Source organism: Heteronotia binoei, chromosome 2, assembly GCF_032191835.1.
Source record: "Heteronotia binoei isolate CCM8104 ecotype False Entrance Well chromosome 2, APGP_CSIRO_Hbin_v1, whole genome shotgun sequence".
NCBI classification, from domain to species: Eukaryota; Metazoa; Chordata; class Lepidosauria; order Squamata; family Gekkonidae; genus Heteronotia; species Heteronotia binoei.
In genome coordinates this window covers 190,114,751-190,140,590 of record NC_083224.1, presented here as the reverse complement: position 1 = coordinate 190,140,590, position 25,840 = coordinate 190,114,751, and the positions used below count along the sequence as shown (strand labels likewise).

At 45.5% G+C, this 25,840-nt stretch overlaps 1 protein-coding gene across 1 annotated transcript in view; it reads right to left on the bottom strand.

Annotated features, from left to right (window-relative positions):
- Nucleotides 1-5,690: 5,690 nt before the first annotated feature.
- Nucleotides 5,691-25,840, bottom strand: part of PLPP2 (phospholipid phosphatase 2) — a 36,874-nt gene continuing 16,724 nt past the window's right edge. Inside the window, exons 2-6 of the mRNA XM_060232721.1 lie at nucleotides 23,207-23,358; nucleotides 15,285-15,562; nucleotides 12,563-12,620; nucleotides 12,235-12,411; nucleotides 5,691-6,605 (exon numbers count right to left, since the gene is read on the bottom strand). Of these exons, the coding sequence (XP_060088704.1) occupies nucleotides 6,462-6,605; nucleotides 12,235-12,411; nucleotides 12,563-12,620; nucleotides 15,285-15,562; nucleotides 23,207-23,358 (809 nt within the window). The 3' untranslated portion in view covers nucleotides 5,691-6,461. The remainder of the gene's footprint in view (nucleotides 6,606-12,234; nucleotides 12,412-12,562; nucleotides 12,621-15,284; nucleotides 15,563-23,206; nucleotides 23,359-25,840) is intronic.

Below are 25,840 nucleotides of genomic sequence, written 5' to 3'. Positions count from 1 at the left end.
TTGTGTGTTTTGTGAATGTGCGTGCTGTTTCTGTACTATCCAGAGAGGCAAAAGGAAGAGGAAGGTTGCCTATGGACTGGAAACTCTTGCTGTCTAAAGCCGATGAGAACATCTTTGGGCAAAACACCAAAGGAAGCAGGGTGGGGGGGGGCTCCAAGAATCACCATTGAAACCATGCTGTTCCGCCCCACTCTCCTTCCCAGGTTGTTCTTGCAAAACAAACAGTTGGGCTGCCTCTTGGTCAGTAGGTCAGACTGTTTCTCTCCATCCTGACTTAAGTGATTCCAGGAATAATCTCTCCCCCCCACCACCACCTTTGCTCTGTCTGCACACATTCAGAACTCTCCCTGCCAAGAGTCTGGAATGCAAGATGGCAGCCAGAATGCTTTCCAAAATGCTGACATGTGACACCACCACTCCAGCCCTGCATTTCTTTTTTTGTTCCAAAACCACCCTAGCTCACAGCCAGAAGCAAACCAGACATGACTTTTAGCAGTGCTAGTTATTAGTACACATCCCTTCCCCCCCCATTACACATGTGGTTGTACATGTGGCACCATTCACACGCAAGATTTGGTTTTCTAGAGGGGTTCCTTGGAGTAGGAGGAGAAGGATTGACAATTTAGGGAGAGGATGCCGGCCTCCAGGTGGGACCTGGGGAGGCCCCAGAATTGTAGCTCATTTCCAGACTACAGAGATCCATTTCCCTGGAGAAAATGGAAGCTTTGGAGGGTGCCGGGCTCTATGGACATGGTACTCCACTGACGTCTGTCCTCTCCAGGCTACATCCCCAAATGTCCAGGAGTTTCTCAGCATGGAGTTGGCAGCCCTACCCCCAGCTCCACCCTCTGCCAGCAGCCAGGGGAGAACGTGGCAACCTTAAACCTCTGTTACCACAAATGAACCAGCTCTGCAGAAGAGGAAAATACATACCTGATCCTGTATCACCTTGGATACTGTATCACATCTTAGGGCATACTTACCTTACTGGTTTAGAACTCCAGGCACAGGAATCTCTAATGTACTATCTCCAGCCAGCACCTACAGTTCCCGGAACTCCTTGGCAAAAGCCCTAATAAGTTGGCAGTGACAATATGGGAGTAATTGCCTAACCAAGAGGGCTACTAGAGTCCATGGTCATTTTTTTTTTTTTTTGCAGTTTGCCCCTCAGCTACCTAAAACATTTCTGTCCTGGCCAGGGCTGCCATTTGTCTGGCGGGGGGGGGGGGGGGGGGGAAGTGTCTCCTCTTTTTCATAGAGGGTTAAACGGAAGTTATCTACCAAATGATTTTTTAAAAGTCTCCATGCTATGAAAAGCTTCAGCTGCCCATTTCCAAACATTAAGCCTCTATCAAAGGGCCCAGACATTTTTCTCCAGGTCTCTTGGCAACAGTAATCCCACCCTTTGGAGCAGTGTATGAAGTTCTCTCTTCCCCATGTATCCTCACAACAACCGGTGAAGTAGGCAAGTCTGAGACATTGAGCAGCCCAAAGTCAAGCAGCAAGCTTCATGGAAGAGTGGAGATTTGAACTCAGGCCTTTCAGACCCTAGGTCCAAAGCTCTAACCTAGGGGTCCTCAAACTACGGCCCGCGGGCCAGATGCGGCCCGCTGAGGACGTTTATGCGGCCCGCCGGGTTATGGCAAAATCAGACCGGAAGTGACGTTCGACCTAAACTCGCGTTAGCAACGCACACTTCTGGCCCTGGGCTGAGGCGGCGGAGACAGAGTGTGAGGTGATACCGAGGTGAGGTGAGTTCCCAGGCCGGGGTGTGTGGTGTGGGGAAGGGAGAGAGATGCAGAAGACGGAGAACTGACGGCCCGCGGCCTTGTACAGTAACGGCGGTCCGGCCCTCCAACAGTCTGAGGGACAGTGAACTGGCCCCCTATTTAAAAAATTTGAGGACCCCTAACCGCTAGACAACACACCTCAGGGCAGCATGTATTTCTCCATTCACTTGAAATTTTTCTTTTGCTTCAAGTTTTGGGGGTCATGTTATGTATGCAGGTCATACATTCATGGTCAGATCACCACAGGCATCATGTTAGTTAAAATGTAAAATCAAAACAAAACACATTCACATTTGAGTGAAGATATATTATATCCTACAGAACCAGATTTACTCAACAGAAGGAAATTGCATATATACAATAACACGGCTGCCGCCAATTTTTCCACTTAGAGATCCTATGACGTTATGATTTATTTGCAAAATTTATACCTTACCTTTCCACCATCATCAGGGCCACCGAGGGAGCTAACAGGCTTTTAAAAATACAGAATAATCCGAGGCACAATGGGCTCCAATTCAGCAAAAGAAAACTTCTCCTACAACATGCTCCCATGAGCACATCCTATGCCCATCAGACAATTCCTTGACTGTTACCAGGAATCTTTCCAAGCAATGGCTCTCTGACAGCCCTGTTAACACTGTTCTATTTTACAGCTAGATCAAGCTGGAAAGCCACACTAGTCTGGCTGGAGCAGTAGAAAAATGCAAGAGTCCAGCAGCACCATCAAGACACAATCTGTGGCGACTGATGAAAGCTCATAACCCTGCCACAAATTGTGTTACTGGACTCTTGCTCTTTTCTACTGTTAATTTACAGTTGTGTAGGACCCAGGATGGACTGGGCTCAGTAGCTGACCTCTATCTAGTATCATTATTGCCAAATTTGAACTCTCTTCTAAACATTTAGGAGACCATAGATTTATACTCTGCCCTTCTCTCTGAATCAGAGTCTCAGAGCGGCTTACAATCGCCTTCATCTTCTTCCCCCACAACAGACACTCTGTGAGGTGAGTGGGGCTGAGAGCTCTCCCAGAAGCTGCCCTTTCAAGGACAGCTCTGCGAGAGCTATGGCAGACCCAAGGCCATTCCAGCAGCTGCAAGTGGAGGAGTGGGGATTCAAACCTGGTTCTCCCAGAGAAGAGTCCACACGCTTAACCACTACACCAAACTGGCACCATCTTGCCAGTCAAGGGAACTTAGGAACTGTAGCTCTTCAAGAAGGCAGGAAGAGGTCTTCCGGGATTCTCAACCTTTGGAAAAAGAATTTCACAAAGGCCATTGGAGGAAAACAACTGGATTCCCATTTGCAGTGAAGAAGTGTTCCAGATCCCTGCTTTCAAACACCGGCCGCTTCCAGTGTCAAAGACCAAACTCAAGTGTTCACTTCACAGATTCACAAACAACCGGAGGAATCAGCTATTTACTGTATTTTAACCCTGCCTTATTTATTAACAATTTATATACCAGCTCTCTCCCCAAAGTGGCTTGCGTCATTCTCCTCATCTCCATTTTTTCCTCACAACAAACTTGTGAGGTAGGCTAGGCTGAGAGTGTCCCACTGGCCCAAGCTCATCTGGCAAATATCCATGGCAAAGCAGGATTCAAGCCTGGGTCTCCCAGATCCTTGTCCGAAACTCTAACCACTACACCACTCTGGCTCAGGCAAACATATATACGATCCCATAGAATAAAATTAGAGTCCAGTGGCATCTTTAAGACGAACAAAGTTTTATTCAAGGTGCACAAATGCTGATACCATGAATAAAACTTTGTGGGTCCTTAAATGTGCCAGTGGACTCTTAAGTTTATTCTGTTGCTTAAGACCAACATGGCTGCCCACTTGGATCTATATATTCCCAAGATGGGTTTTAGATTTTTTTTTTTTAAAAAAAAATACACATCAGAATAAGATTTTAAAAGGTGCTTTGGGAAAGCAGTTCTCAGTAAGGTTTTGCTCCAGGCTCCATGGCTGGCTGGAACATCTCCCCCCCGCCCCCACCATTTCAATATCTCATAGTTGCCTCCAAGAAAGCACCATCAATGTAGTTTTCTTTCCTTGTTTAAGAAAATATCACTAGCAAAACATTTCTATTTGACTGAAGGCTTTGTAAAACCATACAGAAAAAAATGCTATGATATCCTTTATGGCACATTGCAATTAAGGAAAAAGGAATAACCTATTGGAGCCATTCTTTAAGGTTGACGTGGATTTAAAAATCTAAGAAAAGGTGAAAATTATACATCCAAGGGTACTAAAAGAATACGCAGATGTAATTTCTGAGCCACTGGCCATTATTTTTGAGAATTCTTGGAGAACAGATGAAGTGCCAGAAGATTGGAGGTGGAAAAATGTTGCCCCCATCTTCAAGAAGGGGAAAAAGGAGGATCCGGGTAACTAACTACTGACCTGTCAGCTTGACATCTAGACCTGGAAAAGCTTTAGAACAAATCATCAGTCAGTCAGTCTTGGAACATTTAAAAAGGACAGCTCTGATCACTAAGAGCCAGCATGTGTTTCTCAAGGTCATGTCAGACTAACCTTATCTCTCTCTCTTTTTTTTTTAAGTCACCACCTTGCTGCATCAGGGGAAAGCTGTAGACATTATTTATCTTTATTTCAGTAAGCTTTTGTTAGGGTTCCACATGCTATTCTTGTTGACAAATTGGTAAGATGCGGTTTGGATCATAATACTGTTAGGTGGATCTGTAACTAGTTGACAGACTGCACCCAAAGAGTGCTTGTGAATGGTTCCTCACCCTCTTGGAGAGGAGTGACAAGTGGAACGCCTCAAGGATCTGTCCTGGGACCTCTTTTGTTCAGCATCTTCATAAATAATTTGGATGAAGGAATAGAGGGAACTGCTTGTTAAATTTGCAGACGATACTAAATTGGGAGGGGTCACAAATATGGTAGAAGACAAAAACAGGATCATCTTGACAGGCTGGAAAACTGGGCTAAAACAAAATTTATTTTAATGGGGATAAATGCAAAGTTCTTCATTTAGGTAGGAAAAATCCAATGCATAATTATAAGACAGGAGAGACTTGTCTTGACAGTAGTATGTGTGAAAAGGAGCTATGGGTCTTAGTGGACCATACACTGAACATGAGTCAGCAGTATGATGCCGTGACTAAAAAGGCAAATGCAATTTAGGGCTGTATCAACAGAAGTATAGTGTCCAGATCACATGAAGTGATGGTATTGCTTTACTCTGTTCTGGTAAGACCTCACCAGGAGTATTGTGGTCAGTTTTGGGCACCACAATTTTAGAAGGATATGGATAAGCTGGAACATGTCCAGAGGAGGGCAACAAAGATGGTGAGGGGTTTGGAGACCAAGTCCTAGGAGGAAAGGCTGAAGGAGTTGGACATGTTTAACCTGGAGAGGAGACATCTGAGTGGTGATATGATCACCATCTTCCAAGTGTTTGAAGGGAGGTCATATAGAGGATGGTGCGGAATTGTTTTCTGTTGCCCCAGAAGGTCAGACCAGAACCAACTGGTGGAAATTAAATCAAAAGACTTTCCAGCTAAACATTAGGAAGAACTTCCTCACAGAACAGTTCCTCAGTGGAACAGGCTTCCTCAGGAGGTAGTGGGCTGTCCTTCCTTGAAGGTTTTTAAGCAGAGGCTAGATGGGCATCTGTCAGCAAAGCTACCCAAAGGATTCCCACCTCAGCTGTTAATGGATCAAAATTGGGGGGAGGAGACAAGTGGGGGTCTGGCACATCCAGAGACCCCAACCCTTCCATATCCTGACACTGCTGAACTATTCACATAGTAGGAATCTTCACTGCTGCTGAAAGATAAAGAAATCATTTGCCCAGTTTTAAGATCCCCCCTTCATTTTAGCTCTCATCAATTTCATCTCAAGAACTCGTTATTCAGAAGCCACATCTGAAAATTGGTGACAGAATTTTATTTCAAAATGTCAAACAAAACTACACTTCCTTTCGCTCAGCCAAGGCCTACATGGCCCGATTCACGTGTTGTCTCCTGTTTCTATTCAGAGCACAGAATCTCATGAACCAGAACAGTGTGGGTACCCCTTGAGCATCCCAGGGGGGGTATTTCACACTAGAGTGCAAGCCAGGAAAGCAAGTGCCCACTTCTCCTGGGTGGGGCAGAGTTGCTTCACTGAGAAAGACCACACGCACTCAGGGTTGCCATATGGCCAATAAAATCCCGCCCAGCCTGCATCCCAGCCTTTAGAACAGCAGGAGGCTCTTCAAATACCAGCAGGTGAGGTTCCCCACAGCACACAGTGAAGGCTTTAGCATCTGCAGAAGAGCAGGCACCCCTATTAAAAAAGTAGGAGCCAGATTTTTAAAAAAAAAAAAAAAGATTGGCAATACAAACTCCACCCAATCCTCAGGAAGAGGGTTTTTTTGCGAGGCTGCAAAATGCTCAAACGTTTACATATACACACACACACAGAACATTTTGTGGCAAGCTAAGCTATTGGGGGGGGCACATGCAATAATTCTGGGGTGCACAAAAGGCATCACTGCAATAATAAAAGGGCATTTTAGCCTCAGAGCAAACTGTAAAAGGGGGTGGGGAAGAAGGGGGGGAAAAGGACAGGCAAGTCCAGAAAGAATTCCCACCTAGGGGAGCACCCAAATAAGATTTTGGGTAGCCAGCAGAATTTGCCCCGCTATCCCACAGATCAGGCAGACACCCCATAGCTGTAATGATTGTGCTCCGGATTGCTCGGCACCAGGGCGATGCTGGGTTTCGTCCTGGCAGCATCTTTCTCATCACAGGGCTGCTGCGGCAAGCGCTGCTTGAAGAAGTCGGACACATAGCGGACCTGGAGTGGGAGAGGGAGAAAGAGAAGGATGATTGGAGGCAGCCTGGCTGGGAGGGGCACCAAGAATCCTCTTCTTCTCACCTGCCGACCTCCTGCCATCTCAGATGGGCACTTCAGGCCTTGTAGGCCCCACATCTCATGTATCTGTGGCATGACCGTCTCACCTGGTGCCTCACCTGCTCCCCTTTGGCACCAACCAAATTCAAGTGTATTTGCCCTGGGGTTTTTGTTCATCTGCTCTGGCCCTGGTTGGCACGGTTGGCCTGGTTCATCTTGGACACTATCATTCTGTCTAAGGACTGCATTTCCATTGGAGTCTCTGCTGTGCGTGTGTGTGTTTGTTTTCAGCATGCTGGAAAGCTGCTTCAGTCACACTATATAGGAAAGCAAACATGCAAAAAAAAAATTCAGGTGGGCAGCAGTGTTCCCTCTAAGCTGCAGAGTTTTGTGAGCAAAAATCCTACTCTGTGAGCTACTGGTAATGAAGTTGTGAGCTACGGACATTACAGTTTTGAGCTACTGCATACATTATTGTGCTCTGGGGCCCTTTTTCCTGAGCTAAGACAAAAATGTGTGAGTTGGAGGTTAACAATCTGTGAGCTAGCTCACGCTAACTCAGCTTAGAGGGAACTCTGGTGGGCAGCCATATTGGTCTGAAGCAACAGAAGAACATTTGAGTCAGGGGCACCTTTAAGAAGAAGAAGAAGATGATGATATTGGATTTATATCCCGCCCTCCACTCCGAAGAGTCTCAGAGCGGCTCACAATCTCCTTTCCCTTCCTCCCCCACAACAGCCACCCTGTGAGGTGGGTGGGGCTGAGAAGGCTCTCACAGCAGCTGCCCTTTCAAGGACCACCTCTGTCAGAGCTATGGCTGACCCAAGGCCATGCTAGCAGGTGCAAGTGAAGGAGTGGGGAATCAAACCCGGTTCTCCCAGATAAGAGTCCGCACACTTAACCACTACACCAAACTGGCTCTCCTAAGACCAACAAACTTTGCTTCAAGGCGCACGCACACAAAAGGTGCCACTGGACTAATTGATGCTTGGAGGATGAAAAATCCCCAAACCAAAGATTTTACCTTTTATTCAAATATGCATAAATCCTGGTCTAGGATTGATATGGCATGGATTTCTGCATCACTAGCGCCGTCATTGGAAGAAGCAAGCATACTACCAAGAACGTTTGCTGATCATGGTCCAATACAAATTGTATTACAGAGTAGGATAAATAGGCCTCGATGGACTTTAAATTTGCAGATTTTGAAAGAAGAAGCATTTATAGAAGAGGCAAAAAAAGAGATAAAAATGTTTTTTTAAGTATAATTTGGAAAAAGATACGCCCATGCAAACAATCTGGGATGCTTTTAAAGCTGTTCTTAGAGGTATTGCGATAAGATATTCCTCAAGAAGGAAAAGAGAAAGAACAGAAATGTATAACCAACTGATAGAAAAACTAAGTAAACAAGAGAATATATTAAAAGTGAAAGATACAAAGGAAGTTTGAATGAAAGTTAAAAATACTTAACATCAGATAAACCTATTATTGAATGAAGAAATAGAGAAAAAAACTGAAGTGGACAAAGCAAAATTACTTTGAAAATGCAAATAAGACTAGTAGATGGCTGGCGTTCAAATTAAGAAAAGAAAGAGAAAGAAAAATAATTAGATCCTTAAAGAATGAAAATCAAGAGGAAGTTACCCAAAGATCACAAATTGAGGGAATTATTAGACAGTTTTATCAAAAGCTGTATAAGAAACAAGTGAAATCGGAAGCACAACAAGATGAGTATATTAAATATGCCAATATAAAGCAAATTTTAAGGGAACAACAAAAAATTCTAGATGGTCCAATAACAATGCAAGAAATTGTAGATGGAATAAGAACTCAGAAGAGTGAGAAAACACCAGGACCAGATGGTATACCGGCGGAATTCTACAAATGCTTTGAAGACATCTTATTGGATCCATACAAGAGAGTGACAGAAGTGATAAAAGAAACATCTAAAGTTCCAGACTCTTGGAATGATGCTTTAATTTCATTAATACACAAAGAAGGGTCAGAACCTACAGAGATTAAAAATTACAGACCAATTTCCCTCCTAAATACAGATTATAAAATTTTTACGACCATCTTGTCGAATAGATTGAAGAAAATTATATCAGATGTTGTTCACGAAGACCAAACTGGTTTTATACCAAAGCGACAAATGAGCCAGAACATAAGATATATTTTAAGCATATTGGAATACTATAGAGAACATCCTGGAAAGCAAATGGCATGTATTTTATTAGATGCTGAGAAAGCTTTTGATAACTTGAACTGGAACTTTATCTTAAAATCCCTAAATGCTATAGGATGTAGAGAAAATTTTAGTAAATTTGTAAAGGCTATTTACTCCACTCAAAAGGCTAGAATAAATATTAATGGAAACCTTTCAGAACCTATACATATTGAGCAAGGTACTAGACAAGGTTGCCCGCTTTCACCTCTTCTTTTTGTTCTAGCATTGGAGTTTCTGATCAACACGATACGTGAGGACCAGGAGATCAGAGGTGTGAGAATAAAGGGGGAAAGCTTTAAAATCCAAGCTTTTGAAGATGACATGCTATTCATCCTAGAAGATCCCATACACTCAATTGGAAAATTTAAAATGAGGTTGGAACAATATGGGGATGTAGCGGGCCTTAAAATAAATTATCAAAAGACTAAGTTCCTTGCGAAAAATATGTCACAAAAGCAAATTAGTGAATTGGAAGAGAAATCGGGTATTGGACATGGAAAAAGAGTAAAATACTTAGGTATTTACTTGACAACAGAATTGAAAAACTTGAAACAGGACAATTTTGATAAGATTATGATGGAAATAAAATTTGATTTAGAAAGATGGAATGATCTGCAAATTTCCCTACTAGGAAGGATCGTGTCGATTAAAATGAATGTGCTACCTCGAATTCTCTTCCTAGTTCAAACGATTCCGATTGTAATCCCAACAGCTAATTTTCAACAATTGAACAAGATAATAAGTAAGTTTATATGGCAAAATAAGAGGCCCAGAATAAAACTGAAGATACTACAAGATAGTAAACTAAGAGGGGGGTTTGCATTACCAGACTGACAAACATATTACAAGGCGTGTTTTTTAACTTGGGCAAAGGATTGGCTTTTATTGAAGAATAAGAGATTGCTGATATTAGAAGGGGCAGATCTAATAAGGGGGTGGCATTCCTATATTTGGTACCAACCCCAACCCCCCCCCCCCCAAAAAAAAAGAATAGTGTATTTTTTAGACACGAAATAAGAAAGTCAATCTATAAAATTTGGATAGGAGTAAAAGCCCAATTTTACAGCTACACGCCTGTATGGCTATCTCCAGTAGAAGCATCAACTCACCCTAACCTTTACCAGTGGGAGCACAATCTTAATTATGGGATCTTATTAGATGATAAAGGCGATTTACAACTTGATGAAAAATCCCTAGATTGGTGGATTAAACTACAGATTAGATCAAGATACAAAACAGACAAAGAAATAGCTTTTCTTAAGAAATTCAATGAATTTGATACTTTAATTTTAAGTACTGATCAGAAGTTGATTTCTAAAGTCTATAATTGGCTTTTAGAGGTAAGAATGCAGGATGAAGTAGTTAAAGAAACCTGGGTAAGATGGATGCAGGATTTTGGTTATAACATAGAATTAGTGGAATGGGAAAAAATTTGGAAAGAGAATCTCAAATTAACTAAATCTGTCACATTTAAAGAAAACATCTACAAGATGGTATATCGTTGGTACTTCACGCCTGAGAAACTAGCTAAAATTTATCCTAACTCTTCTAACAAATGCTGGAAATGTAATAGGACAAGGGGAACTCTGTACCATTGTTGGTGGCAATATGAAAAAGCCAAAAAATACTGGGCCCAGATCCATGCAGGGGCCCCAAAAATATTGAAAATAACCATACAGCATACACCTGAACTATATTTGTTAAATAGATGTAAGAACTCTATCCCAAAATTAACTAGAAAACTTTTATTGTATATAGTAACTGTGGCTAGATTAATATATGCTAGATATTGGAAAATTCAGCACGTACCAGGGAAAGAGGAATTTCTGCCAAAGTTATATGAAGTAGCAGAAATGGACTTTTTAACGACTAAACTGAGAGAAGGGAATATAGAGAAATGTAAAGAAACTTGGAAACCGTTATAGGATTGGGCAAAAGTGTATGATAACGGAAATGATGGAAAATGACATATATTGACGCAAACCTTAAGCTCCTTTTTTTTTTGTTATATGTTGTGTTAGTTTATTATTATTCTTGTGTCGTCTTTTTGTCTATTGTTATTTTTGCTACATAAAAAATAAAATATGTGTCACAGAAAAAAAAAGGTGCCACTGGACTCATACAAAAAAAAAAATTACATTGCATGGTTTCCAATATATTTTATAAATATTTAAATCCCCCATTCCTCCCAATCTGCAGGACTTGAGGCAGTTTAAACACATCTATTTAGTAGTGCATTTTTAACCTGTCCTTCCTCTACGGAGCTCAGAGCCGTGCTCTTCCTCCTTTGCTTTTAATCCTCACGACAACCCTGTAAGGCAGGTTCGGCTGAGAGCGCATGACTGGCCCAAGATCAGCCAGCGAGCTTCCTTGCCAGAGTGGGGACTGGTGACACTCTAGCCACCACATAGCATTGCTTCTCACAAACAATCTAAAAGCAAAATATACCAACCAAGTGTCCCTCTACTATTTCCAAAATAGCAATACTCAGAGACCAACAGAAGATTTTGGTTTGCTCACTAGGTGGGTGTGAGAAAGTGATATTCCCCTCCTCTGTCCATAACCACACACAAAACTTGTGTATTTATTGTTGTTCTGTTTCCTCCTATATTTAGGCTACCCTTGAGGAATATGAAGCTCTGGGATGCTGAGGAGCCATGGAATATTCACAAACACCCCAACTCCCCAATGGGTTTTTGTGTTAAGTACCATCAATCTGCTTGTAACCCATGGGGACCCTACAAATTAATGTCCTCCCCAAAATCCTCTCAGCTCTTGCAAACTGAGGGCCCTGGTGGCTTCCTTGGTGGAGTCCGTCCTTCTCCTGTTGGCTCTTCCTCTTTTCCTGCCCCCTCCAACTTTTCCTAGCATGGCTGTCTTCCCCAGTGACTCTTGTCTTCTCATAATGGGACCAAAGTACACCAGCCTCAATTTAGTCATTTTAGCTTCTCAGGAGGGTTCAGGCTTTATTTTATCGAGAATCCCACTTATTGGTCTTTTGGGCAGTCACTGGTCTCCATAAAACCCGCCTTTACTATGAGGAAAAACCAGCCAGAGGTATCTCTGCCATTCTTTAGGATGAGGCAGGCATTATGGGAAGACAAGATGAATTCTGGGTATCTCAAAGGCAAGGAGCAGAGAGGCACAGCAGTTCAAGCCAATGCAGCAGAGGCAGAAATGGTATTTCCCCAGTGCCACCCCAGGAGCACCTGACCAAAGGAGGATTTGAACCGAAGCTTCCCAAGATTGACGGCGTAAGAAATCAGTGGGTCACAGGACTGCCCTCTACCATGCTTGCCTCCTCCCTCAGCCCCACATCTGCCCTCTACTTCAGCCCACACATACCACAAGAATGGCAATGAATGCCCCCTGGAGGAGGCCCACCAATACGTCGCTCCAGTGGTGTTTGTAGTCCGAGACTCTGGTACAGCCCACGTAGATGGCAAAGGAGATGAGGAAGAACTGGACCGTCGGGCGCACCAACCGGGCCCATCGCCCCACCAGGCGGGCCTGGACATACAGCTGGAACCAGGGCCGGGGAGGAGAGACAGAAGACAGGTCAGTGGACAGCCAGGATCAGGACCCATGCATCCTCTTGGGTGACCACTCCCCAAAGCGACAGGACACTGAGGGGGGGGGCACATCTGGCCATGTGAGCCAGTGGACTACTCACCGCCAGAAACATCATGCAGTACATCCCAAACGAGGAATGTCCAGAATAGAACGATAACCTAGAAGGGGCAGAGCGAGCAAACAGTTATGTCTGTTCTTCGACGCTCTCTCCAGCAGTATGGAGCCACAGGAGGCAATTCTATTTTATTTAAGTCTTTCCTTATTTCTAGCCTCCTTTTCTCCCAAATGGAGTCCCAATGTGGCTGCCATAACTCTCCTTTCCTCCAGTTTATCTTCACAGCAACCCTGGGCAGGGGCAGGGGAGGTGGAGAGGGCGCGACTGGCCCCCAAAGGGTCCCCTGGCCAGCTTCCACAGCGAAGGGAAGATGTGGACCTGGGTCTCCCACATTGTAGTCCAACCCTTTACCTACTGCACCATGCTGCCTCTTCTTCTACTGGCACAAAGAAGCTCTTACTTCGCAAGCTACCAGGATGCCAGGCTGTCTGAGAAATGGCTCTTCCCAAGGAAAGCAAGGTGCAAACATAAGAAAGCAAACAGCTTTGCAGGATCAGCAAGGGCTGTGGCTCAGTGACAGCCCTTGCTTTGCATGTAAGAACAAAAGAACATGAGAAGCCATGTTGGGTTAGGCCTTCCAATCCAACACTTTGTGTCACACAGTTGCCACAAAAAAACAACAACAACCAAGTGCCATCAGGAGGTCCACAAGTGGGGCTAGAGGTCCTTCCACTGCGCCCCCCCCCAAACACCAAGAATACAGAGCATCACTACCCCAGACAGAGAGTTCCATCAATTCCCTGTGGCTAATAGCCACCGATGGACCTCTGCTCCATATGCTTATCCAATCCCCTCTTGAAGCTGGCTATGCTTGTAGCTGCCACCACCTCCTTTGGCAGTGAATTCCACGCGTTAATCACCCTTTGGGTGAAGAAGGACTTCTGTTTTAACCTGACTGCTCAGCAATTTCATTGAATGTCCACCAAGTTCTTGTATTGTGAGACACGGAGAAAAGTACTTCTTTCTCTACCTTCTCTATCCCATGCACGTCTGCGACTCTGGGTACAACCTGTGGTATGTCCAGTGAGACCCTGCTAAGTCCCAGCAGACCCGCTACCAGAGGAAGCAAGCAAGAGGGGCACCAGTCTCCTGGACTCAGTGGAAGGCAGCTTCTTATGTCCATGAGACTGATAAGCAACAAGGGTTGCGTTGTCCGTCTTTCTAAGGTTTTGCTCTGAGCATTACTCAAGTGGACTTCTCAGGTGAATGCAGAAGAAGTGTTTATTGAGATAAATCAGCAAAGCGAACACTCATGGCGAGGAAGTTCCCTTGCTAGAACTAAAGTAAAATGAAACCTAACTATTATCAAAGATTTCAGGTTTTCACAGCTGGTAACATCATTGGGGTTTGTAGAATCTTTTGGGCTCAAATGCCATGTTCTACTGGAGAAAGTTTTCCTTCCAGACATTTTGTTCTCAGCTGCGGAGAACATCCTCAGTGGCGTTGCAGCCGGAGCAGGCGCTCAGACCTTCTTGGCTGCTGTGCGTTGAGATGTGCATTGAAACCTAACTATTATTTATAGACAGAGGACCTAGTGGTCCTAGACTTACGCACCAGTATTCTGGGTGAGCAGATTCAGTGCCAAATATATATTTTAAAAAGTTTTCAGGTCTATAATGTTTTGGATAAGTCAAGGTTGCACATTCCAGTCCATAGCTATCCTCCTATGTTTCCGTCTTCTGTTTCCCAGGAGACGGTGATAACAGGCAATTCTCTCATGGTCACACTTCCCTCTTTGGGGCCTCTTACTTTAAACAGTCTCTAATTTACTCAGAAGGATTAGGTATACAACGTAACAGTTGGTTGAATAGATATATCAGTTGTTCATGATGCACCTCAGATTTTGCCACTATATAAACAATACAAGAATGTATGGATATTTCATAAGAAAATAGAAGAAGAAAATGATGATGATATTGGATTTATACCCCGCCCTTCACTCTGAATCTCAGAGTGGCTCACAATCTCCTTTCCCTTCCTCCCCCACAACAGACACCCTGTGAGATAGGTGGGGCCAAGAGAGCTCTCCCAGAAGCTGCCCTTTCAAGGACAAAGTCTCAGAGCAGCCTACAATCTCCTTTCCCTTCCTCCCCCACAACAGACACCCTGTGAGATAGGTGGGGCCAAGAGAGCTCTCCCAGAAGCTGCCCTTTCAAGGACAAAGTCTCAGAGCAGCCTACAATCTCCTTTCCCTTCCTCCCCCACAACAGACACCCTGTGAGATAGGTGGGGCCAAGAGAGCTCTCCCAGAAGCTGCCCTTTCAAGGACAGCTCTGCAAGAGCTATGGCTGACCCAAGGCCATTCCAGCAGCTGCAAGTGAAGGAGTGGGGAATGAAACCCAGTTCTCCCAGATAAGAGCCTGAGCACTTATCCACTACACCAAACAAAATACAGCCAAGAATATGATTAATAAGCATTAATGAGGGCCATTGTCAGGAGACCATACTGTCAGTCTCTGGCCAGGAACTCAGCATTACGAGGCCCTGATTGATGGGACAGTCTTTGGAACATTCAAGGGGTTTCAGCAATACCCAAAGAAAGTTGCTCATGGATACCAGAACTCTCCTTCTAAAGACCTCCTTGGTAGTTAGCTGTTTCATGGCTCTGTGACATCACTGCAGCTAAGCCAATGGCAGCCAGAGGCTCCCACCCTATCATAACAGCCCTGAGAGGTGACATGCAAGGCAGCATTCCTGCCATACTGACCTGGACTCTGTGATGTTCTTGATGTTTCCCTGGCACACAGCTTCCAGGTGCACATACTCCGAACAGTTTATTTTCGACCAAATGGGATTGCAGACAGCCAGGAAGTTTGGCCGCAGGCGCCCAATCATATACTTGGCCAGGTCCGTCAGTGACTGGCTGACAGCTGCGCCAAAAAGGAAAGTCCCCAACACCTTGTAGAGGGCAGCCACGTAATTGTTGAACTCGGACTTTGAGTACAGGCGCTTCCTATAAACAAGGTATGCTTCACCCAAGGAGACCTAAAAACAAAATGAAAGAATGTGATTAGTGAGAGTAGTCAGTAAACCCCAGATGGGTCACTCTTTGGGGGAAAGGCATCAATAGGGTGTAGCTTGTTCCTGCCCAGGAATTAAGATCACAGGGAGAGGCCCTTCTGACTGCCCTATTAATCACAGCAGCTCTTTTGATGGGCGCATGAGACGGGGACTTTTTGGATGCGGCCCCACAATTAAGGAACAATTTTCCCAGAGAGGCATGCCCAGGCCTGTAGACATGGGGGGTGGGGGGAGCCTGGCTCCTCCACTCAACCACCCCTTGGACCTTTATGGCCCCTTCTTTCCCTGGCCCCTCCTCTCTCCGCCGCCACTTTTCTCCCCGCAGCTCTGGCGGCCGCCCTCCGCATGGCACCTTCCCCTCCCTTCCTTCCTTCCTCCCACCCACTCATCCACCAGGCGAAACTGTAAAGAGCGGGCTCCTGGGGCTCTTGCAAGGTGCTCCCGCCCCCACCAATCATGTGATCAGCTGGAAAAGCCACGTCAAAACTGGCGGTTCCTATGCCAGCTTCCCGGCCCGATCAGCAACTTCAGCACTGGCTGCCCCAGCGCTGAACTTGCGGATTGTGCCGGAAAGCTGGCATAGATACCGCCGGCTTCAGAGCAGCTTTTCCAGCTGATCATATGATTGGTGGGGTGGGGGGAACCTTGCAAGAGCCCCAGGAGCCCGCTTTTTATAGTTTTGCCTGGTGGATGAGTGGGCGGGAGGAAGGGAGGGGAAGGTGCCACGCGGAGAGGGGCCGCTGGGGCCGCCAGAGGGGGAGAGGACCCTCCATCCAATTTTTTTTCCCATGGGCCCCCTCAACCGGAATTTTCTGGCTACGGGCCAGGACATGAGTGGATCCCTCACTTGTGATTTTTAGAAGACAGCAGAAGATGGTTTTATTCTGAACTGGATTTGATTAAAACAGTCTTAAATTCTGGTTTTAAATTTTGGTTTTCCGTATTTTTATGTACTCTATTTTACACATTTCATTTATAAACTAAACTTGAGCTCCAGAAGAAAGAAAGGCAGCTGAGAAATGTTTTAAATAAATATCCTTCCACAAAAAGTGCTTCCCAACTATTGCAGTCAATGTCAAAAGTCCTATTTTGCCATTAATGATAAAAATGATCCCCAAGGAATATAGGGGGAGGACACATTACTCCATCCACATGCATTTGTATCAAGAAAGTTCAATGCCACGGAATGCAACTGGTCAGTGTGGGATAAAAAAGTGTCAGCAATCAAACTCGCCTTGGCAACTTGGTCCCAATAGTTTGAGGGCATGAAGGCGCCATTTGAAATCTGGACAGATCACGTAAATTTAGAGGTGCTAAAAACGCCATGCAAATTAGGCACCAAACAGGTTAGGTAGGCAGAGTTTTTCTCCAAGTTCAAATTCACATTTAAGCACCTTCCCAGAAAGTGAAACTTCCTGGTTGATGCTCTATCCTGCCTTCTCCAACACAAAAGCAAGCAGGAGATTATTGACACCATGTTCACGTCAGCACAACTAGGTGTGGCGGTAACTACCTGGAGCCAAGCCAAACACAGCAAACTCCTCCCTGATCGCAATAGCCTGCTAGAAAGAAAAACAGGTTGCTTACCTGTAACTGATGATCTTCGAGTGGTCATCTGTGCAATCACACTGATGGGATTAGGCGTGCAATCACACTGATGGGATTAGGCGCCAGCGCCGATCTCGATCGGTAAACTTAAAAGCTGCAGATTTCCACGCTGACATCCCAGTGCGCATGCCCAGAAGCCCCACTGCGCATGCCCACTGAGATGGGAGCGGACATCCCGCCAGTTCCTTCTGACCGCTGCATAAGCCCAAGATGGACCAGCAGCAGAGGGGAAAGAGGGCAGGTAGTGTGACTGCACAGATGACCACTCGAAGAGCATCAGTTACGGGTAAGCAATCTGTTTATCTTCTTCATGGTCTCTGTGCATCACACTGATGGGAGATTAGCAAGCCAACTTCCAACCTGGAGGAGGGTGCGACGGTCCATCAGCAGGAAAGAGACTGCAGAACAGCACAGCCCACCGATGCGTCCTGGTGAAGATGTAGGTCCAGCGCATAGTGACTCACAAAGGTATGCGGTGAGGACCAGGTGGCAGCCTTACAAATGTCCTGGATCGAAACACTGCTCAGGAAAGCCACCGAAGTCGCCATAGCTCGAGTGGAATGGGCTGTTATGGGCCCTGGCAGGGGTTTCTTGCTCAATAGATAACAGAGTTTTATGGTCTCAGTTATCCATTTAGAAAGTCTTTGGGATGAGATCCGCTGCCCTAAAGACGCAGTGGCATAGGAAACAAAAAGCCTGGTGTCTTTCCTTGAAGGATTTACACGATGGAGATAGAATGATAACGCTCGTTTCACATCCAAAGCGTGAAGTTTCCTTTCAGCATCATTGGCCAGATTAGGAAAAAACACTGGCAGGGAGATTTCAAAGTTTAAATGAAAGGAAGAGATCACCTTGGGAAGGAAGGTGACATCCGGGCGAAGCACTACGCCTTCATTGGTGAAACACAGGTAGGGGGCGTCGCATCTGAGCGCTGCCAGCTCACCCACTCTTCTTACAGAAGTAATTGCCACCAAAAAGGCCATTTTCCATGCCAATAATTGCAGAGAACAGGTGGCCATCGGCTCAAAGCGTTTCCCCGCTAGAGCACGTAAGACCAAGGAGAGGTCCCAAGTTGGAGTAGGCTGTCTCACAGAAGGATACAGTCTAGAGAGCCCCTTGAGGAACCTCTTAGTATCAAAATGTGAGAAAACAGAATGTCCATCTATCTGGGAATGATTAGCAGATATGGCAGCCAAATAAACACGCAACGATGAGACTGCCAATCCCTTATCCAAAAGGGAAAGGAGAAAATAAAAAATGCCAGGTAGGCCCACTGTTGACGGGTCTAAGGAAAGATTAGAAGAAAACTGAACAAAATGTGACCATTTATAGGCATAGGACTTGCGTGCAGAAGGCTTCCTGCTGTTCAATATAACAAATTGAGCTCTGTCTGACAGTAAAGTCACTGTAGACGCCACACTGTTAATTTCAGATGCGGTACATCGTGGTGCAACACATGGCCCTGGTGTGTGAGAAGAAGATTTGAGGCCTGAGGAAAATGGTGAAAGTTTCCCTTGGCTAGATGAAGGACCAGGGAGAACCAATGCTGTCTGGGCCACCAGGGTGTCACGAAGATGCCCACAGGTCTTTCCCCCGAAATCTTCTACACCACCTTGTTGATCAGAGGAATGGGAGGAAATAGGTACACATGCTGCTAATCCCACGGAAAGAGGAGGCCATCCCCCAAGGACAGGGGATCTGTCCCCTCCTGCAGAAGAATAGTTTGCATTTCCTGTTGCTGTGCGTGGCAAAAATGTCTATCTCCGACGTTCCCCAACTCAGAAAAATTGGATGAAGGAAGTCCCAGTTGAGCTCCCATTCATGAAGCGAAGCTCCCCCTCTACTGAGGAAGTCTGCACACACATTCAAGTCCCCCAGAAGATGTGTCGCCACCAAGGACACACCCATTGATATGCACATCTCCCATATGTTCAGAGCAAGTACACAGAGTCTGCGGGACACCGTACCCCCCTGCCTGTTTATATAAGACATAGCCGTCGTATTGTCTGTCAGAATGACTACCGTTTTGTCCTTGAGAAGCGACTGAAAGGACTGGATAGCATGGAAGATCGCCAACAGTTCCAAGAAATTTATATGGTGATGTGCATGGTGATTGGGCCACCTGTCCCCCACGCATAAGCCGTTCATATGTGCTCCCCAACCCCATAGGGACGTATCTGACGTTATTGTGACTGATGGGGATGGTCGGTGGAAGGGAGCCCCCTCCATCAGGAGCTGCTGCTGTTGCCACCAGGTGAGAGAGGATAGAACTTCTGGAGGGATGGTCATCAGATGAGATGGAGAATCGAGATTGCATTTGAAGTGTTTGAGGAACCATAGTTGCAGAATCCTCATATGCAGCCTGGCGAGGACCAGAACCGAAATAGTGGCTGCCATGAGGCCCAAAAGATGCTGAATCTGACGCGCTGTGACCGTAGGTCTGAACCGAACGGCCTGAACAAGATTGATTATGTCCTCCGCTCAATTTGGAGGCAGGAAGGCCTTGCAAGCATTGGTTTCTATTATGGCTCCTATAAATTGCACCCTCTGAGAGGGTTGTAGGTGGGACTTCTTTTGGTTGACTTGCAGACCCAGCTCCCGAAGAAGAGTGAGAGAAATGGCAATGTGCTGTAGAAGATGGACCCTGGATTCTGCCACGAGGAGCCAATCGTCTATGTACGGGACTAGGGTTATCCCCTGCAATCTCAGATGGGCTGCGATAACCACCATAGTCTTGGTGAAAACCCTGGGGGCTGTAGAAAGACCGAAGGGCAACGCCCAGTACTGGAAATGGGCTGCTCCAATGGTGAATCTGAGGTACTGCCTGTGAGAAGGGTGAATGGAGATATGGAAGTACGTGTCTTGTAAGTCCAGCCAAGATTGCTCTGATGGAGATTTCGAATAAGGTTTCTTATTCCACGGTTTGGGCCAAGGTCGTTTAGTTTGGGAACGTTGCGTGGAGACTCCCAGGTTCCTGGAGGTTCGGATACTCTTATCCATCTCCTGCAGAACCGAATCGGTATTAGAACTGAAGAGGCCATTGCCATCAAAGGGTAGATCCTCAATGGGTGTCTGGTTGTAAGGCCGTGGAGCGTAACCAGGAATGGCGTCGTAGAGTGATGGTCGTTGTCAGGGTCTTGGCACAGGTGTCACCTGAGTGCTTGGCCGAGTTTAGTTGCTGCTTGGCTAGGATCATTCCCTCCTTTTGAATCTTCCGCAGAGCAATCCTGCTCTGTTCCGGGAGGCTGGGCAAGATGTTGGAAACCTGTTCCTAGAGAGCATATTGATAGCGACCCATACAGGCGGTGTAATTGGAGAAATCTGTAAAGCAGGGTCCCGACGGGGTCGAATCAGCTCGACATTGGGCGGCTTCGAGGCCGACGCAGAGGGTGCCCTTCTTGATGGTCTATAAGAGGTGGGCTGAGAGAACTCTTACAGCAGCTGCCCTTTCAAGGACAACTCCTGCAAGAGCTAAGGCTGACCCAAGGCCATTACAGCAGCTGCAAGTGGAGGAGTGGGGCGTCAAACCCCCTTTTCCCAGATAAGAGTCTGCGCACTTAACCACTATACCAAGCTGTCTCTCAGGGATGCTCTAGGCCAGGGCTGTCAAACTCATTTGTTATGGGGGCCGGATCGAACATAAATGAGTCCTTGTCAAACCAGGCCATGTGTGTCATAAAATGTAATGCCATGTAGCGAAAATATAAACTTTATAAAGGACAAGGAAAGGAAAGGTCCCCTGTGCAAGCACCAGTCGTTTCCGACTCTGGGGTGACGTTGCTTTCGCAACTTTTTCATGACAGACTTTTTACGGGGTGGTTTCCATTTCCTTCCCCAGTCTTTTACACTTTCCCTCAGCAAGCTGGGTACTCATTTTACCGACCTCGGAAGGATGGAAGGCTGAGTCAACCTTGAGTCAGCTACCTGAATCCAGCTTCCACCAGAATCGAACTCAGGTCATGAGCAGAGAGTTCAGAGCATAGTACTGCTGCTTTACCACTCTGCGCCATGGGGCCACTATATAAAGGACAAAAACAATTAAAGATTTTGTCTCTCTCCTGTATGATTGAGGGAACTGGGCAAATGAAGCTCTGGCTCTTTCCCTCCCTCTCCAGGGGATAAAAAGGGGGTGGAGCCTCAGTCAGTAGAAAGAAAAGAGGCTTGGCTCAGTAGCTCTGCTTGAGAGTAGCTCTGATTGAGTCTGGCAAAACAAGCTCTCTCTCCCCCCTTCCTCCCAAGGAAGGAGCCTTAGACAATGGAGAAAACAGAGGCTTTTCTCTGTATCTTTTGTGTGATTGAGCAAGGCTGACAAACAAGCTGTTATACGGAAGGAAGAAAGAGGAAGGGAGAAGCAGACTAGCTCATGGGCCTGATACGAACCCTCAGGGGACCTGATGTGGCCCTCAGGCCGCATGTTTGGCACCCCTGCTCTAAGCTGATCCTGCACTGAGCAGGGTGTTGGACTACATGGCCTGTATGGGCCCTTCTAACTCTATAATTCTATGACTGTCCCTGTGCTAATGAGTCATGGGTGGGAGGGAGGGAGGCATCAGGGAGATATTGTTAGGAAATACCGTAAGAGATTGTTAATGTTTTAAGCATGTTTGTATTTTGAATAAAAAAATATCATTAATTGGGTTTCCCTGTGTCTTTTATAAAGTTTCTATCTCTGGTACCTGGCATTACATTTTATGGTATGCATGGCCCAGCCCTGGCAACATGACATTTCTGTCAGATCCATCCCACGTAACAAATGACTTTGACCCCTCCGTTCTAGTGGTTCCATCTTGAGGGCTTAGTGCCACTCCAAAGAATGCCTTCAAACTCAACTCCATCACTGTTGTGCCTTGTAGCTAAGCCAGTAGGCATGGCCGCGGGCCATCTCCTCCTCCTAAGGAACTCCACACCTCATTTTTTTAAAAAATAGCTACAACAAAGTGGAAAGGTTTCTGGTATGCCACCAGCTTAAGTTATTTCATCAGTGGGGACACACCTGAAAGCAAAGATGCATCTAAATGGAAAACTGAAATACGCCCAGAATTGGCTGACTAGAAAAAGTAAATTAACTGATTATATGACACTGGCAAAGCTAACATCTTACTTGAACAGACCAGAATCCAAATTTCAAGAAAAATTGAATGCATTTTTAACATATATCGATCAAAATTAGGTTGGAAAGCTTTAAAGATCAAAATAAGAATAAAATGACAAAGTCCAGAAGGATCAAGAGACAGAATTGAGCAACATATGTTTAAAATGCTTTACGATGACCCAAGGTCAAAAATGTTAGAATTGTTAGGAATTAAAATGTAACTGTATGTAGACCAGACCAATACAAAAGTTAATAAGAACTTTGCACATAACAAAGATCTGTCCAACAACTTTATAGATAGAAAAATGTTGTTAGTTACAATTTATTAGATAATATTGATGATTATAAATGATGGCTTTTCTCTGATTTTTATGCCTTAGGCAACCAAAATATGACTGCTTATGTAAAAGAGAAAATGTGTGGTATTTCTATCTTACCTTACTTTTTTCAATGTTTGTACTGCTTATAAAAAATACTATCCAGTTTTTGGGCCCAGACACAATGCAGATTTATCTAATTCATTTATCCTCTACCCTTCTTCTCCCCAGTGGAGACTCAAGGCAGCTTACGTGGTTCTCCTCTCCTCCATTTTTATCCCCACAACAACCCTGTGAGGTAGAAGAAGAAGAAGTAGAAGATATTGGATTTATATCCCGCCCTCCACTCCGAAGAGTCTCAGAGCGGCTCACAATCTCCTTTACCTTCCTCCCCCACAACAGACACCCTGTGACGTAGGTGAGGCTGAGAGGGTGTGACTGGTCTGGGGGTCTACCAGTGAGTTTCCAAGACATGAGTGGGGATTCAAACTTGGTTCTCACAGATCCTAATCTGACATTCTAACCACTATACCACACCAGCTCTCAGAAGTGTGAAAATTCCATTTAAGCTCTCCTGGCTCATTTCCTTACAATGAATGTGGTGGAAGTGATGGTCACGCCCGCCATCAGTCCATGAGTTATAGTGTCCGCCTTGTAGGGGTACCGGATGGAGTTGTCATCGCAATAAAATCCACGCTTGTAGGGGGAGTTCACAAGGCTCAGAATGGCAAAGGGCAGAGATGCTGCAAGAAAGAACAAAAATTAGGAAGGTGTCCCCTCCTCCCACCACTTGTTGAGAGCCCCTAGAGCTCAAACCCTGCCCAAATCACTTTGACTAACTTTCCTGTGAATACAGCAAACAACACTGCAAACAAAACCACTGACTAAAAAACCCAAAACAATAAAATTAAAAAGTGACATATTTGCTGTTAAGCTTTACTTTGCAAGGGGGGGTGGTGGTATTTGTGAATTTCCCACATTGTGCAGGGTTGGACTAGACAATCCTGGAGGTCCCTTCCAACACTGTGATTCCATAATTCTAGGGGTCCCCAACGTGGTGCCTTGGGGCACTAGACACTTTTCCTTGCATTTGCCAAGGGCTACATGGTGCTGTTCCCAGCAAGGCTTTTAATTGGTTATTGGTGATTTGTTTGCCTTTGTAGACTTTTTTGCTTTGGCAGCAGGCGTAACCACAGCACAAGATCTTCACTATGTAATTGAAGGTAAGATGTGGCAGCCATTTTGTGGCTGGCTTCACCTCCTTTCAGCAGCCATTTGGGAGCAGCCATTTTGTGGCTGCACGCACCATATCGTGTCAGAACTCCAGTGGTGCCCAGAGGCTCATCATTGGGGAACCCCTGTTCAATTTCTTTCTCTATGGAACATGTGGTGGAAAGTGAAAACAAAAAATGTAGTTGGAATGTCAAAACTTATGCAACACAGGTAAGGTCTTCTACAGGTAGATTTTATTAATACTCTTCCTTTCTCCCCAACAAGGACCCAAGACAGCTCACATTATTCTTTTCTCCTTCATTTTATCTCCACAACAACTATGTGAAGTAGGTAATGCTGAGAGCACATGGCTGGCCCAAGGTGACCTTCTGTGGCAGAGTGGGGATTCAAACCCACATCTCTCAGATCCTGGTCTAACGCTAACCACGCCCTCACACATTGGGGAGGGGGGTGTTCCACCTTCCGAGGCTTAAAGACATTCACACCACCACTACACCTTTTGGGGAGGCACTTGTGGAACTTCCCTACTCACCTATAGTTTTGGCATAAATGAAAACCATTTATTGCTGCCAGGACATTTTATCTTCTCACTCCTCCCGTGAGTGTTAAAATCTATTGTTGATAACTATTTTTCACCCTCTGTTGGGTTTCCAATATTATTTTAATGGTGCAACTTTCAGTAGTAAAAGACCAGCAAGAGGAGAACGCTACAGATCATGTGGGGGAACTGGAAGCTGCCTCGGAAGCCATTTTACCAAGAGCTTAAAATCAATACTGGATATTAGCTGAAAGCCAGATGTGCACGAAGAGCTTTTTGGTCCAGTAAAGGGGGGGGGGAGCTACACAGCTCACACTCCCCTCCCCTATGAGATTCCTATCAGAAGATTAGGACTGCAGGGAGGCAGGATTTTGCCTTCAGCTAAAGAGGGCTTTTCTGCACAGGCAATAAGAGTTCCACTGTACAAAGTTTGATAAGTCTTTAGGGACTGTAGTCTATACTACTGCGCATAGCCTGCTCAAATGACACTATGGGATTCTGCATTCATTTCATGTGTCACATTAATACTAATGCTTCAGTTCTTTTGAGACTTCTGGTTGCATCCACAACCCTAATTCTACTGTCCCCTGAATGACCCATCCATCAACTGTATTGACTTACATTATTTATAGTCTGCCTTTCTCACAAGTAATAATGTAAATAAATAAAAATATGTCCAACTGCTATTAGGACCAGTGTTCCCTCAAAGTTGAGTTAGTGCGTACTAGCTCACAATTTTTTTAGTTTCCAGCTCACGCATTTTTGTCTTAGCGCAGGAAAAATGGCCCTAGAGCAAATAAATTTATGCAGTAGCTCACAACTTTAATGCCAGTAGCTCACAAAGCAGAATTTTTGCTCACAAGACTCCACAGCTTAGAGGGAAAAACAGGTTGCCAGGTTGCTTACTTGTAACTGATGATCTTCGAGTGGTCATCTGTGCTTCACACCAATGGGATATAGTACGCCTCCACCAGTTCCGATCAGTACTTCAAAGCCTATATAGAAGAATTCTTGCACCCTCCCAATGGTCATGCATGCGGGCTCCACTGCGCATGCCCATTGGGACAGGCACGAGGATCCTGGCAGTTCCCTCTGACCGTTGTGACCCTTGAAGGACCGACAGCAGTGGGGAAGGAGGGCGGGTGGTGTGAATGCACAGATGACCACTCGAAAATCATCAGTTACAGGTAAGCAACCTGTTTATCTTCTTCGTGGTCCCTGTGCTTTACACCGATGTACCGTATAAGGCCTACCTGGAGGAGGGTGCTGAAGGTCCTCATAAGCGGACTGCTTCCAAGACTGCCCATCCCACCGGAGCTCCTTGAGAGCGACGGACGTCTAGGGCATGTCTCGCGAATGTGTGTGGCGTAGTCCAGGTGGCAGCCCTGCAGATGTCCACCAGTGGGACCCCTCTGAGGAGAGCCATGGATGAGGCCCGTGCCCTCGTGGAGTAC